Below are 15,433 nucleotides of genomic sequence, written 5' to 3'. Positions count from 1 at the left end.
CATTCTTATTGTCTTTTCTCTTCTCAAAGTTGTAAAACTTAAACAAGAAAAGACCAAACAACTTTTCTCTTTTTGCCAACTGTCCTTTTGAGATGCAGTTGTGTGACACATGTTCTTGGCTGGAGGACGAAAGATGGTTCGGTCCAAGTTTGGTCCCAAGCTTTGATTTGTAAGGAATCTATTTCCTACTTGGCAACACAACAAGTTGCCTTAGCCCACGCAACCTCGTCTCCGAGGAATTACAGCAATACGGCAACAGATCGAATTTTTGGAAACTGTTTACATTTTTCAACAGCATAGTGAGGAAATCATATTGACAACATATTGATAGAGAATGTATGTGTAAAATTTTCACTGACAACTAATAGAATTCCTTTTTGTCCCAAATCCCCAGTGTTGCATTGCGATACAATGTATTCCTTTAGTAGCTTTCGTATGCTTCGTATGTCGTGAGGTCGGGTAGATGTCGGCACAGCGGCTTAACCAGATCTTTCACACACCTAACCCAAACGTTTTCGTGACCTCAACCAAGGCACAACCACGACTCAAAGTCCTGCTTTTTGTGCGCCGGGCCAACGACCCCCGACGGCATCAACGCTTCATTCGGTCAAAATAATCAGAATATTAGAAATGTCATTTTTAAACGAGAGGTTTGAACTAGAGGAGAAGGTGTTAGAGTGAGTGTCAAAGAGAGCAGAAAGCTAAACGAGGTAAAGATCTATTAGCGAGGTCAGAGTGGGGGGGGGGGTGAGACAGAAAGAGTAAAAAAACAGAATAATGAGAGACGGTAAGTTAGGGAAGAGGGGAGAAGGACTTTGTCCAACTCTCACTGCCGGGTTTGGTGGAGATTGGGTTGGTGGTGTGCGGGCGAGGGAGGAGGGGGGGGGCTTTACAAAGGGGGGCGCTAGCAGGGTTGCCACAGCATCGTTCCGGATGGGCAGGCGGTCTCCTCTCAGGGGGTGAGAAGGGGGGGAGGGGTGGGGGGGGGGGGGGGGGGCGTGGGGCTGTCAGGGAGCCTGGCAGGTAGAGACACAATGCCCTGTGACTGGAGGGGAGCACGGGTCAGTGAGAGAGGACAGCAGCGAGGGGATGGAGGCAGCGGAGGGGGCGAGGTGGAGGCCTGTCTGATGAGGTGAGGAGAGAGAGAGAGAGAGAGAGAGAGAGAGAGAGAGCAGGATGGGGAGGGGGGGGGGAAACATGAGGGAAGTAAATGAGGGTGGAAAAGCAGAAGAACTGGAGATGATGAGAAGAGAATTATCCCTGTGTGAGTGTGTAGTTAGAGGAGGAAATGTAAGTAGAAGACAAGTGACGGAACTCCACCGTTTCTTCTATTGTCTTCTCACAAAACCTGGACTCTACACACCACAATGTAAACACTACTGATATTCATTGATTCTTGTCTGAAATGTTCTGCCGTGTTTAAGATCTCGCTCTCGTGTCCTGGTGGGATTTGGAGTCGAGTAACAGAATTCAGAGATGTTAAAATGAACTTTTAACTCCATTCTACTGTCCAGTAAGCTTGTCTGTATCATAATGTCCTTTACCTAATGATGTCAGAATGCCATTGAAGGGTTTAAAGTTCAATTTAGTCAAACTTTACCTCTAAAAGTTTTGGTGAATTTAGGTCAGCTCCTTGTATGATGGGCAATAAATACACCAAAAGAAAATGCACTAATATTCGATGTCTATATTTTACTTTGTAATTAAATCACTGAAAGTAAGACAGTTTTATTCAATGGGCACTTACAACAAGCTCCAAAAATGAATTTGTTTCTTTGCAGACTGTAAATCGGGTTTTGAGTTGTGTTTATTAAAGTCGAAGTTACTGGAAGGAGCTGGAAAATGTAAGATGTTGTGGGTGGGAGGGGAGTGTGGGTCCGCCTGCTGCCACCGCGACCCCAGCCCTGATAAGCGGATGGTAATGGATGGATGTTACTGTACTGTATGTTCCTTCAGGGGGGGGCGAAAAAGGTCAAAAGTCAAAAAGTCAGGTTGCTGTAGGATTTGCCAAAATGTATGTAAAGATCAATGCCCAGAGGAGCAAATGCTTACTTGATGTGTGTGTGTGTGTGTGTGTGTGTTCGTGTGTGCGTGTGTGCGTGCGTGTGCATGGCTATACTGTGTTTGTGTTAATAAAATCGTCGATTTGTCTCCTAACCTCATGAGTGGAGTCTTCCCCTCATGGAAAAAAAAGCCTGTTGGAGCACTTTAAACACACCATGTGTCAGTAGGTCATGAATGGCCAAATAGGAACAAGCAGATAGTGCTTTCAGCCATTAACCTTCGATGCCACAGATACAGTCGAAATTTGTAAATAACTCAAGACTTGAGGAGAAACTCCTCTCTGCTCGTGTCTTGTTTTCTCACAAAGGTGCACTTATTAGCGGAGGGCGGCCCGCTGTGATCAGTGACACGGACAATCATGTGGCTCTCCGACGTTCCTCGGAGAGACCTTTGGGTGCCCCCCCCCCCCCCGACTGCGTCTCCCGATGTCTCTCTCTGCTGTTCTCACAAGTGGAGGGCTGTTCCTTGCGCGGGTCATATGATGTCTTGTGGCCCTTTCGCGGGTAGCAGAACAGGGACAGTTCTATCCCTGTGCCATCTGATCGACACGCCATTCCTTGTCACATGCGAGCTGTGAACTCTGGATGTTCTCTTGCGTCGCGGCCCAAAGTGAACCAGTGTTCTCTCGCTGCGTTTCGAGAAGCGTCCTCCTCGGCAGAGAGACACTCACTCGGCCTTTTTTTTTTTTTCTACCGGCCTTAATCATTTGTTTCTGCGGCACATAATCACTGCACAAATTATGTTGTTCCACTCTGCCGCTGTCCTCCATTTGCCCTTATTTTAGTGTGTAAAAGGCCGATTTTTGTTGGATTGTGCTCACTTTCCATGAAAAATGACAAGTCAAAAAAGGAAAAAACGATGGAAGTCAAGCTCCTTAATTATGACTTTTTGTTGACGTTTGCATCTGTTTTGTACTCGCTGTTGTTTGCCTGAATGGGTTTTCTCACTTTCCTAATGAAAAGAGAGGTACTTTACCTCTCAAGACTAAAGAGCGTGTGGAGAAGGGAATTGGTCCTCTTGAGAACAGTATAACAACCCTGAGCTGTTGCACCTAATTTCTGGGCTATTTGACCAATTAGATGTCAAAGTTTGGGAAACAAACAGGTCTCTCTAAGAGGTTTGAAGGGTCCAATAACGTGGGCTAAGTGACGGAGGGTTCTTCTGAAACACACTTGTACCTTACAGGAAAAGAAGTGCAGCATCTTTTAAGACATTCAACTGTATGCAACTCGTACTCAAAGGCCTTGCCTTTAAATTACTCACCGAGTTTTGCCTTGAAGACTGAATAAATCGTAGATGAATTGAAGTGAACAGGGTCCAGGTTTAACTCAAAGTTATATTAAAATCATGTTTAAAAACTCCCACACAGGTGGTGCCGTATAATCCGAGTCTCATTTTTCGAGTTTTGTTCTTCCCACACACATGTATTCTAGCAAAAATGTTACTATTTAAAACAATGGGCTCGATTCATGCAGGAGATGGTTCAGGGTTCAAGGAAACAGGTAGTATTTAATTGATATACAAATGTTCATGTTAAGGTAGAGCAGGCTATTCCATTGAGTGACGCATATTACATCCATTTATGAAACATATCATGTATTACATTGTTGGGATTGTTGAGATTTAAAGTTTAAAAGATTATCATCACATGCACAGACGGAGAAGTTTCCCTCATACTGTACACAGTATATGGACCTCTTTATATTATGATCTGATTTTAATACCACGGTGCACGGTCCTATATTTAAAATGGTATAAAAAATGCAAACAAAAGAAACCAAAAATATTAAAGGGAAGGAAGGAAGCAAGCGGGGAAGAAAGGCCCCACTCACTATGCTCCTACGTTGTAATTTCCTGAATGCGAGCTGAAAAATATTTTTGGTTCCTTAATTGTGAGAGAATATAGTGCTGGTCACTTCAAAGGATCAATGCACAATTTAATATTCCACGTGCTGTAGGCATGTTTTGGTCAAAGCTGGACACATGAGAGCTGGATGCTCCATGTCTGCTTGTTGATCTTCTTTTCTATTTGGTGATTATTTGGACAAATGTTAAAAAATGACCCAGTTGAAATTGCCTATGTCTTTTAAAAAATCTGCTCGGCACAGCGTAAAATCCAGATGGGGGGGGGTCATTTACACATACAGGTTACATATTCCACTAATTCTGACTTAGTCAATTCTTGTTCTTCTTGTGCCTCAGACCGAACGTGTGATCCTCTGGGGGAGGAGGATGCTATGGCGGAGCTCTACCCTCATGCACGCCCTTGTATTGATCCATAAAAGCCTCAGTGACCGTTGCTACGGAGCGTGCTGCTCCTCTGTGCCCCCCCCCCATGTCCCTGCACGGTCACGTGCGCGACAGCACACCATCCCACAGCGCCCGGTGTCCCCACCCACACTCCGCCACCAACCCTGACCTCCTACCTCTCTCACCCCCCCCCACCCCCCCACCCCCCCCCTCTGCTCCCCTTCCCTTTCACCCCTTTCCCCCCTTTCCTCTACCTCACTTTTCCTCTAATGAGTTGCAACACTGATAACGAGCCTGATGATCTTCCATTGATTCGGCTATCACTTGCTTGTCTGGTAATTGATCCGTAGCTGAGCCTCTAGTTAATTATATGGGCTTCGACATGGACCCCTACCCTGGGGGGAAATCTCAAGTCCTGCACAATAATAGTTTTAATAAAGAAGCCTGCGAATCTCCTGCATCCCTTTTTTTCAACCTTCTTCCTGCTTCTCATCATTTTCCATCTATTTCCTTCTTTCTCCCTGTATCCCTTTTAGATTTCTCCATCTCCGTATTTTTTACTTCTGCGTCTCTTTCTCGTTTCCCCCGTCATCACGGCCATTACCATCCGCAGAGGCCCAAAAGGGGGGAGGGAGGGGAAAGGGAAGAAAAAGAAAAAAGGAGCCATGAGCAATATTGGCAGAGTCCATTCCTCCCTCTCACAAATAACCGCCATTAACCAGCCGGGTCAGAAGCTGAGCCACTAGCTTGACTTGAAACACTGAGTGCCACTCGAAGAAACCCACAGACTCACACATCCACACAACGAGAGGGAGGGAGAGAGGGAGGAAAGCTGCAAAACCCAAAAGAAAACCTCTAGCTGCTAAATTGTCACTTAATATAATTAGCCTAAGCCTCATGCATTACCTCTTCAGTAAGAGGGCCGCGTGGCCAACGCGGACAGGAGGTGACTCTGCGCGCCTTTTACGACGAGGCTGCTTCTGACAGGGCGCAGTTCACATATGCAAGAGATAAATGGAGGGGATGGAGGGAGAGAAACATCGCGGGAGACAAAAGGGAAGAAATGAGATTTAAGCAGAGAGGGAGACGCGAATTGGGCTTGAGACGAAGACACGTCTTCAAAGTGGTGAGACACACACTGTATACTTTTCTCTCAGAGATCCCTTGAACGCCACAGTACCGGTGCGATAATCTCCGCAAAGGTTAACGGTATACGGCCATTAGTGCATCGTGCAAGAGGCTTTTAACAGACGACCGGGCACCTGCCTGCAGCAATTTAGCACAAAATGTGAGGGGACTTAATGTATCCGAAGCCATTTGACGTAGCCGGAGGAGAGAAAGTTCTCCCCCTGTCGCTCTCTTTTGTTCCCCGGCGGTGGAGAGATGGCAGTGACATCTCCCTCTCGCCGCGGACCGAGGCACCTGGTCCGTCATTTCTCTAATGATGGCGGGGTGAAGAGACGGGGCTGGAGAGGAGGAGATGGGAGATTCAAAGGGAAGCGGATGAAAGGAGGTGCGGGGAGAGGAGTGGGGTGAAGGGGGGGGGGGGGGGGGGGGGGGATGTCTTCATTGTTTGAGACATGTCCTATGCTGTGTCAAAGGAAGCATAGATCTCCTTCCCCCCCTTTTTTTCTTTTTTAGTTGTATCCTCCTGTGTGTTCTTTTTATCCATGTCCGACTCTCCCTTTACTCCTCCATCCCTCATTTTATTCCCTTACCTTTGCGGCTGTGGGGACCAATTTGGCTAAAATGGAACCCCTTCCTCATTTTTTTCTTAATTAAAATCGGAGAGCCTCCGCAGGGGGGGTTTCCTGTGGGTGTGTGTGTGTGTGTGTGTGTGTGTTCGTGTGCATGCTGGTGGCAGATTGCCTGCGTTCCATTAGTCTTTCATTAGAGTAGGAGAAAATCAAACAAAGGCACCAGATTTGTTAGAGATAAAGCGAGTCTATTGATATTTTCTTGTTTATTTTTTTATTGCTGTAGCTATTTTACTAGTTATTAAAGAACTTTACTGTTAAAAACAACACAGCTTTTTCTCATTTTTAAACAAAGAAACATACTTGATAACAATAACAAAACAGTGAAAACGATTTTTGCTGCTAACCACCGTGTGCGTGCGCGTGTGCGCGTGTGGCGCGTGGGGGGGCGGGATGGTCCTTTAGGGTAAGTTGCTCTGAGACGTGCCGGCCGCTCGAAGTGCAAATGGTAATAAGGCAGTGGGACAAACGCTCCCCCCACCTTCTCCTGCTCTGCGATGGTGCTTGCCCCACCTTGCTCCCCCTAGCAGAGGAGGGGTGTGTGTGTGTGTGTATGAGAGAGAGAGAGAGAGAGAGAGAGAGAGAGAGAGAGAGAGGAAGCGTGCAGCGCGATGTCACTGAGCATCCTCAGAGTGGAGCTGCACAGTTGACTCAGTTGAGCCTGCACCGGGCCGAGACTCACACTCACACACATACACACACGCGCGCGCACACACAGGCTCGCTCGCTCATCACGTGCTAACGCTCCCCCTGCGCGCACATACTTTGGGAGCTCAGTCCAGTTCCTCAGCGGCTGCAGCGGAGTACAGGAGGAATCAGAGAGAGAGAGAGAGAGAGGGAGAGAGAGAGGGAGGGAGAGGGAAAGAGCGAGGACAGGCGGCACGGACGTCGAGAGGGACAAGATCTCAGAGAGAGAGAGAGAGAGAGAGAGAGAGAGAGAGAGAGAGAGAGAGAGAGAGAGAGAGAGAGAGAGACGCGCGAGGCAGGGATAGCGGGTGGCTCACTCCCACACCTCATCTTCACTTTGCTGGGACAGGCACAGAATTGATGGTAAGAGACATTCATGTATTTTATGGGCTTTGGCTGCAACGCGCTTTTCATGCGACTTTTTCTGTATTTAGATGGATTTTTTTTGTTCACTTTTTCTATTACATTTTGTACATTTTTGAACACAGTTTTTGCGTGAAACTTTCAGTTTTACGGTTAGTTCATGTTTTCTGTTTTAATACAGTACGAGTTTTATATTCAAGCCTTACTTATGAAAACAATACAGAATTGTGTTTTTGTCCTGATGGGTGCACGTGCTGAGTGCTGATGACAGCTCAAAGGTTTTTTAAATATCTTTAATATTGTAGACGTGAACATGTGACTGCATGCAGGGCAATGTGTTTGCATGTAGTTGTTTCCATTGGTGTTAAGTCCATGTCCAAGTACAAAATGACTGACAGATGGCTTGAAGGCCACGGGCAACATCTAATTCCCATAACCTCCCCTCCTTTTTTAAAAATGTTTTACTCCATTCTTGTCCTCCTTCGCGTCGGCCCCCCTCCTCACTTCCATCCTTTCTCCTCATCCTTCCTCACCTCCTGTTCTCCGCTTCATCTTGCCCTGTCCGAGACGAGGCCCCCGAGGAAATTCACTGCGAGCCCTCTCTCTTCTTGAGAATAAACTCCGCGAACACTCCTCAGCCACCAGAGCTGCCAAGAATCCTCGCACACACTCACACACACAGACAGACACACACACACACACACAGCTACTCCCTCTGTCCTCACAGTTTTATCCCTTTGGTGAAGCAGGACCGGCCCAAGACACAAAAAAAGGCAAAACAACCCCCGAAGAGCCCACCTTCACTGACTTTTTTTTTTCTTCTCTTCTCTCCTCCTTCGCACTCCCTCATCCCTCCTGCCCTCCCTCTCCCTCTCTCTCCCTCTAAGTCCAAGGAGGCAGAGTTGGATGTGAGAGGCAGTGAGTGCGACGACACAGTCCCACAAGAGCCCAGCGCCGACCCCGAGCCGCCGGGGCCATCTGCAGCTAAGGCTAACAACGGACCCCCCGCCACCGCTGGCGTTTGCCCGAGCATCCCAACCAGTACCCACAGTAGCAGCAGCAGCAGCAGCAGCAGCAGCAGCGGCGGCAGCAGCAGAAGTGGTCTGGGTGGCATTAGCATCGTTAGCAGCGGCGCTGAGGGAGCAGGCGAAGGCTCCATGCAGTTCAGCACCAGACCGCCTAGTGGTGAGCAGCCGGGCTTCATGGGGACATGGCAGCAGCAGGGCACTGACAGCAACCTCCTCTACAGAATGTCCCAGCAGGTACGTCAAGCTCAGCCTCAGCCCCCCCACCCCCCCTTACCCCCTCGCTCTCTGCCCTCATCTCCCGTCCGCTGGCTTCAGAAGCCGAGGACTAAACTATGTTTCTTCCCTCAGTGTGTGTGTGTGTGTGTCTCGGCCGTTGGCTGTTGTGGTTCTCACTTGGTCTGTGAGTTAAGGAGAGAGTGTTTGTTTGTGTGTCAGTATGTGTGTGTGTTTGTTTGTGTAATCTGGGGGGCTTTAGGGTGAGTTAGGGGTGGGCAATGTTTTTGTTATTTGATATTACGTGTAGAATCCCTACATGCATTTTTGCATTTATTACTTTTGGAGAACATCCGATTTGATGAATGTTTTGTTCCACACAGTGTTTTCCTTCATGCATGCTGTCTTTGAGTGTGTGTGTGTGTGTGTGTGTGTGTTGCTTTAATTTTTACCAATTCAATGAATCATTTTCTGCTCCAAAAAAAACTAAGAATTCCATTTTGTAATTATTTGTAAAAACACGCAGTTTAAGGCAAAATGTGCACCGTCGTAGAGGAGGCCTATTTGGTTTATTTCAGCATTTGATGGATTATCCCTTGTCCGGATTCGTTACATACACGCTTAAGTCTCCGTAATTGGTCTTTGAGCGGTGTGGAGTTTAAAAGCAAGCAACGGCGGGTGTTTTGGTAACCTCGGTGCCGATAAAGACTCGGGAAGGGGCACCCCTCTGGGACCGGCTAATTGACTTCATGTGGCCGAGGCAGGAAGCCCCTCGCGCGGCTACACGACAGCGGAGGAGCCGCGAAGGAAAAAGCGGCTCGTCTGCAAAAGTAACGATGATAACAGATCGCCTCCACGGGCTGAGGGGGAAGTCCACAACTCCTCCCGACATCGCTCGTGGATGTTACACTGAATTTATCTAGCCGTGTTTTTTTTCATCTTACCTTATTATTCTTTTCGAGCGGCCCACAAGTTAAGAGTTATTTTATGGGACGGGACGGGACGGGGGGGGGGGGGGGGGGATTTTGTGTTGTCGTGGGGTGAATGTCAGGTAAGGAGATGAAAGAGTTGCAAAGTGTGTGTGTGCGCGTGAGTGCGTCCGTTCGCGCGCGCGCACGTGTGTGTGTGTGTGTGTGTGTGAGGGGCAGACAGCGAAGACAGCGGCTGGTCGTTGGGTTGCAGTTAATCATTGCGGGACCTGCAGGCTCTCCGTACCATACACGTGCTGTTACGCACTCAGGCCACAGCGGCTCTTGCGCAATAGAGGCGGCTCTTGGTTGAAGAATGCCGAGAAACTTCTCCTGTCGCTTTAAAAAATATTTACAGCCCGCTTGTTTTAATCATCCCGGAGGAGTAATCGTGAAGGTGAAACTGCTGTGTTGGTATTAATACATCCCTACGTGCGTTATCAAATATCACATTTCTAAAGTTGTTGTTGAGACGCCTTTCCGCCTCCCGAACATCTACCAAACTTTGCGTTTCGCAGCCCTGCACTCTGCAGAAATCCCATTGTTTTCGTTCAAATAGCTGTCCTTTAAACATTTCCAGGAGAAACGATGCCACAAAGTATTGATAGGTGAAGTGAAAGAGGAGTGCGTAGAGGAGCGCTCCTCCTCCTCCTCCTCCTCCTCCTCTCTCTCTCTGTCTCTCTCTCTCTCTCTCTCTCGATTTCCCGGTGTGAAGCAGGTGGATGGGCCCCTGCGCTCATCATCTGCTGGGACCCCGTGTTTGCATCCCCAATCCTTTTTACAAATGCGCACCGTTGTTTCAATATAATCAGCCCAGGGACTCGCTGTTATTTATCCTTCCTCGCACCACTTAGAAGACATCTTCGCTGGTTTAGTAGTCATGACATAAATTCTCCGAAGGAAGCCCGTTCCTTGACAGACTCGCCTTCTTGGAATCTAACCGATAATGACTTGGTGTTTGCCGAGGTTGGCGCACCCTGGGGTGTTGGGGGGTGGTTGGGGAAGGGGGGGGGGGGGGGGGGGGGGGCTACAGCGCGGTACGGGCTCGTGTTTGTGAATCTCAAAACTCTTCCTCCTTAAAGATCAACAAGGTGACACGGGGGATGCGGCATTTGATCGTTGTTAGGTCCAAATGGTATTTCCGTGTGATCGATGGAGACGCGACGCAGCCGTGCGCCCGCGCGCTCCGGACGCAGAGCCCAAACAGTTGGCAATGCTTTCTCTTGTTTAAAAAAAAAAAACATAACCATAAAAGGCAAAGCTTTAGAAAAATAGAAACACGAATGCAGGTATATTCTTCCACTATCGGAAGGGCTTGAATGGGGTCGTGGATTACAGCAGGTGTCCGAACACACCGGTGCATAGACAGCGTTGATCGATGAAAGCAAAGATAGAACAAATGTTATGACTTTAGATTGACTGGTGGGGGTTTTCTTCTCTTCGGTGTGTTTTATAACACAAATCCATCCCAAAAAACAAAGCACCTGTTTGCTCAAGCGTAAAGAAAAATAAAACACAAATAGATGTCAGTTCGAGAACGAATAAATCTGAATTTATTGATTTCATTTTTGATTGATAACTGCATTTGGGAAAATATCGTGTTTTTTATATTTAAGTTTTGATTTTTAACTTTTTTTGTACATAATTAAACGTTTCACCCCAGCAAATTTTGCACGAGGGATACTGTTACAAATGGGAGCAACAGTGACTAAAAATAAAAGTGACTGAAATATTTTTTATGATGTTTTATTTAGTTAAGATCACATATTGATAATCTATCTACATGAATTGGCATTTCAATATTGCGTCTTTCTTCAAAGTAACGAAATGAACAGCAGTCGCGATTAAGGCACGAAATGCAAGCGAATATTTCCCCCCTTTAACAAGAGGCCTTAATAGGCTTTTAATCGTTGCTTTCCTAAAACACAGAGCACATTGTCAACTATTCATAATCTGCGCGAGTGTCAACAGGAAACTACACGAACAGCACGCAATTTAAATTAAATCAATTAAATGGATTCGATAAATACTTTGTTTCCTCACCTTACAAACGTTCCGACATCGGCGCATATTTTTTCACAAGGGGGAACTTTCAAAATAGGTTTTTTTAAGGAGGAAGAAACCCCCCACAAATGAGTAATTGAATCCTTTTCCAAACATTAACACAGCGTTCACATTTGGAGCCTTAATTGACCCACGCGTAATTGGTTCATCGGGGATAATTCCTCCACAGCCGCGTGCTGTGTGTGTTCTCCTCCGGTCCAAGTCGGAGGAACCAAGGAGACACTCAGTGATGAGAGAGAAAGGAATGTCTTCCATTTGAAACTCTTGTGTAAATAGTCCCTTTCCTTTTCTTTATACGAGGGCGCGGTGCCGCAGCTTCCTCTGAGGTGCGACAGGTCGACGTGAGACCCGGAGGAGGTTCAGACTCACTCCGTCTCACTCGGAACCTCGAAGTATCGATGGTACTAAGGAATCATAAAAAAATGCAGAATTTGAAATAATAATACTATTGGGAATTCTTGGAAAATAAATAATAATTATATGTAAATTATTTCTATATATATATTTATTTTTGCCATTCTTTACATTTTACATGGATTTAGTCAGTGTCTAATTTTTTTCTTTAAATTTAAAATTAGACCCCCAAGCCTACATTGATGCCATACACCTCCCATTGTGCATTTGCAAATTTAAAAACCTGAATAAAACTCAATTCATATTTCTATTGGTAATGATAATTTTTAAACAAGTGAAACTCAGCTGTGTTTAGTTCAAAATGCCTGTTTTTGTTTAAAGAAACAAATTATTTTAAAACCTTCTCTGAATACCTTCTCTTTCTTCTAATGTCTAAAACCTGGCTTAGGTCATTTTATTTCTGTCTTTAATATTTTCTGGGGCACGTCTTCATATCGTGTGACACATTAAACTTTTAGCTTGGAGTCATTTTACAATAATGCCTGTTGATTTTTTATTTTTTGGTTAAGGCAGCCTTTGCAACCCTGTTGGCGTGTTCAAACCTCTGCGTGAGGTTAGCTGTGAGGACGTGATGACGGACGTATTAGTCCACTAACATGCTCTGCTTTGTTTTGTCTGACTGAAGAAATGAGGTTGATATTATCCTCTCCAGTGCAGATCACAGAACACGCTAATCTGCCTATTAACACAGTGATACACTTACAGTGGTGAGTCTCTGTGTGTGTGTGTGTGTGTCTACCGGTTGTTTTACACAGTGGGGTACAGGCGTGTTACATGTGTGCTGCATGTGCATTGCTTCTTGACATTATATACGGCCGAGAGGCAGTGATTTGATACATATGTGTAGAATTATCCACACTCAGTGGATGTGCGTGTGCGTCGTTACACTCGACTGTTATTATTTCCACGTCTGTCTTTGATGGGTCGTTGCACACGGAGCATATGGATGCCTATACGTACACGTATCTGGTGTCAAACGCGCACGTGTGTGCTCCGACACTGGTTATGCGTGTGCTTTAGCCATTTATCTCTCTGAGTGGGTGGCTGGATAGTCATGTGCCAGTTGTGTGAGTGTGTGAGCGCGTGCGTGCGGGAGAGAGAGAGAGAGAGAGAGAGAGAGCTTGTGTGTGTGTGTGTGTGTGTTGGCTCAGGCTCCATGTGTGTGTGGGTGCGAGGTGAAGTGTCTCTTGGCTGGCCTTGGCTGGAGAGCTGGAGGAGAGCAGAGGTGAAAGAGGAGATTTGCAGAAAAGACATGCACCCCTTCCCCCATTACTACTTTTTCCCTTTTCTTCTACATATGTGTGTCTTGCTGCCTCTTCTTCTCTTACTCACTTTTCCTTATTCTTTTTACCCCCCCCCCCCTCTCCTCCCTTCTTCTCTCTACTGCTTTTCCCACCTCAAGCTCTATCTCCATCAGCGGTCCTCCCCATGCTAAATCACAGTGTTTTATTACAAGGGGCTCTGGACATTGGATGTGCGTAACAAAAAGCCGCGTCGGGCGCTTTTAATGAGACACAAGGACAAGTGTCAGAGGAGCACAACGGTTCCTCAGTGAGGGGCTGTGGGGGGGGGGGGGGGGGGGGGGGGGCTCTCAGGCAGCCTGCTAGGAGGAGGTTTAAAGCAACTCATTCACCAGGTCAGACACTACCGGTTGGGGCTGGCTCTTTAATTGTTTAATGCAAATATTGCACTGTAGCTGGAGCCTTTTCTTTTTGTTGTTACACGGTCCAGATAACACTGTGGCAGTAATTCGCAGCAATGATGACGCTGGTCCTGAAAGCCGCATTATTTCTACAAGAGAGGGCAGCGAAAGGGGAGCGTAAACTGAGTGGGAAGGTGGCTGCAGCTACTTGTGTATTTACTGCATGTGTGTGTCCGTGTGTGTGAAGCCATCTAGTTTGATGGAGTAGGAGGATGTACAAGGTCCCATTCATGGTGCGGCCCACTATATTTACCCAGGCACCAACCACGGAGATATGACGTCTACAACATTATTTACTTTGAACTTGTTTCAAACAGCTTTTTAGATTCTTGAATTTTTTTCTTCTTTTATTACTTAACATGTCCTTTCAGTTGTGTCGATATCTGAAGATATATTTAAATATTATTTTTGTCTTGTTTGCTAATGTGTCTGTTGCATCTACAGTTCATGTTAACCGTATATTTTTAAGTGGGTAAAAATCAATATCCATTTTATTTCCATATTTCTTGGTCGGACTTTTGAGGAAATCCATCAATAAGACCCCCCCCCCCCCTTTCTTAAACTCACCGTCCCTTTTTTACACGCATTGATCTGCACAAAACAAATTGTTTCTCGCGCATGGCCGTGATCACGTGTGTCCCGGGTCATACAGTAACCCCTGTAGCCGCGCAGTGATGCCCTGCAGGACCAGCGTTGTGGGTAAGCACCGACCCCCGACTCGGTGTGTGCGATACCCGGGGCAACCAGTGATCAATACGCATCATGTGAGCATCACTCACGGGTTCTGTGTCAGCTGTTTCCTGTTTTCCCCCTGAGGAGACAAGCCGCCTCACCGCCATGCTGAACGCCCGAATAATGGGGAGGATACACAACGTTAGAGACAGACTATCCCGGAAGTCAAAAGGCTTTCTTTATCCTAGGTTTGGCACGGCAGCGCGTTGTGCGTTTTGTGAGTGTGTGTGTGTGTGTGTATTTGGGTGTGCGTGAGTGTTGAGCAACGATGGAAATGCAAAGCCATCGGCTCTTCTCTTATCAGAGAGCTGAATGGTGGACTCCACTGTGTTTAAGTCTTTCCCAGAGACTTCTTTTTGTGTGGGCATGTGCATGTAAAAAGGAGAGAAAAACAATATTGTTATTGTGGAGAGCTGCTTTTACAAAAGAATCAATAAAGTAGCGGTAATGTGAATAGAAATCTTAACATGCACCATTAAGGAGATTCATGTGGTATTCAAGGCAGTTAACACAGTGTTGAATGTAGTGGTCAGTGGGGCGGTTCTCTCTGTGGTTTAATACACTCAGCCGAGGCAGAGGATGAGCACTCAAAATGTGATGTTCAATATCGCAAATGCAAGGAATACACACAAAAAGTTTAAAACCGATATTAATATTTTCATAGTTTTAGAGATATATTTTTTGCTTTCCCTGCTGAACGGCACTCGTTTTAATTTTCTACATTTCTCTTTTTAAATGTGGGCTGTAGGCTATTTTCCTTCGGGTGGTTTCCTGCAGTCGGGAGAAGTCAGCGGTGTGAAAAGGAAGTGTGTGTGTGTGTGTGTGTGTGTCTATGTGTGTGTGTCTGAAGGGCCAGTCGCTCAGGATGTCACCACCCAGCTACTGGCTAATGAGGGGGACAGAAGCACAGGGCAATGCGTGCACACACACACACACACATACACAAAGACACACACACGCACACACACACACACACACACACACACTGACACGGCAAGAATGACGCAGCTGTCACCAAGGTTCAGTCTGTTATGAAAAGGTTGAAGTATAATTGTGCCTTCTGTACGTGTGTGTGTGTGTGTGTGAGTGTGAAGTGGCAGTACCAGGGGTCACGAGGGTGTTGAGAGCTGGGGGGGGGTGGGGGCAGCACTGGCTTCGGTGGCGCAGAGATCGCCACCGGCAGCGAGGATC

At 46.7% G+C, this 15,433-nt stretch overlaps 1 protein-coding gene across 3 annotated transcripts in view; it reads left to right on the top strand.

Annotated features, from left to right (window-relative positions):
• The window catches only part of bnc2 (basonuclin zinc finger protein 2), a 138,948-nt gene that overhangs the window by 47,416 nt on the left and 76,099 nt on the right, over window positions 1-15,433 (top strand). The window contains exons 1-2 of one of the 3 annotated variants that reach the window (XM_037471049.2): window positions 6,877-7,121; window positions 8,009-8,383. In XM_037471049.2, coding sequence (XP_037326946.2) covers window positions 7,119-7,121; window positions 8,009-8,383 — 378 coding nt within the window. In that variant the 5' untranslated portion in view covers window positions 6,877-7,118. Of the gene's footprint in view, window positions 1-6,876; window positions 7,122-8,008; window positions 8,384-15,433 lie in introns of those variants that run through there. The other 2 variants (XM_037471051.2, XM_037471050.2) reach the window with 2 other exon arrangements.

This window comes from Pungitius pungitius, chromosome 9 (assembly GCF_949316345.1).
Source record: "Pungitius pungitius chromosome 9, fPunPun2.1, whole genome shotgun sequence".
NCBI lineage: Eukaryota > Metazoa > Chordata > Actinopteri > Perciformes > Gasterosteidae > Pungitius > Pungitius pungitius.
This window is presented reverse-complemented; position numbering and strand designations above follow the sequence as displayed.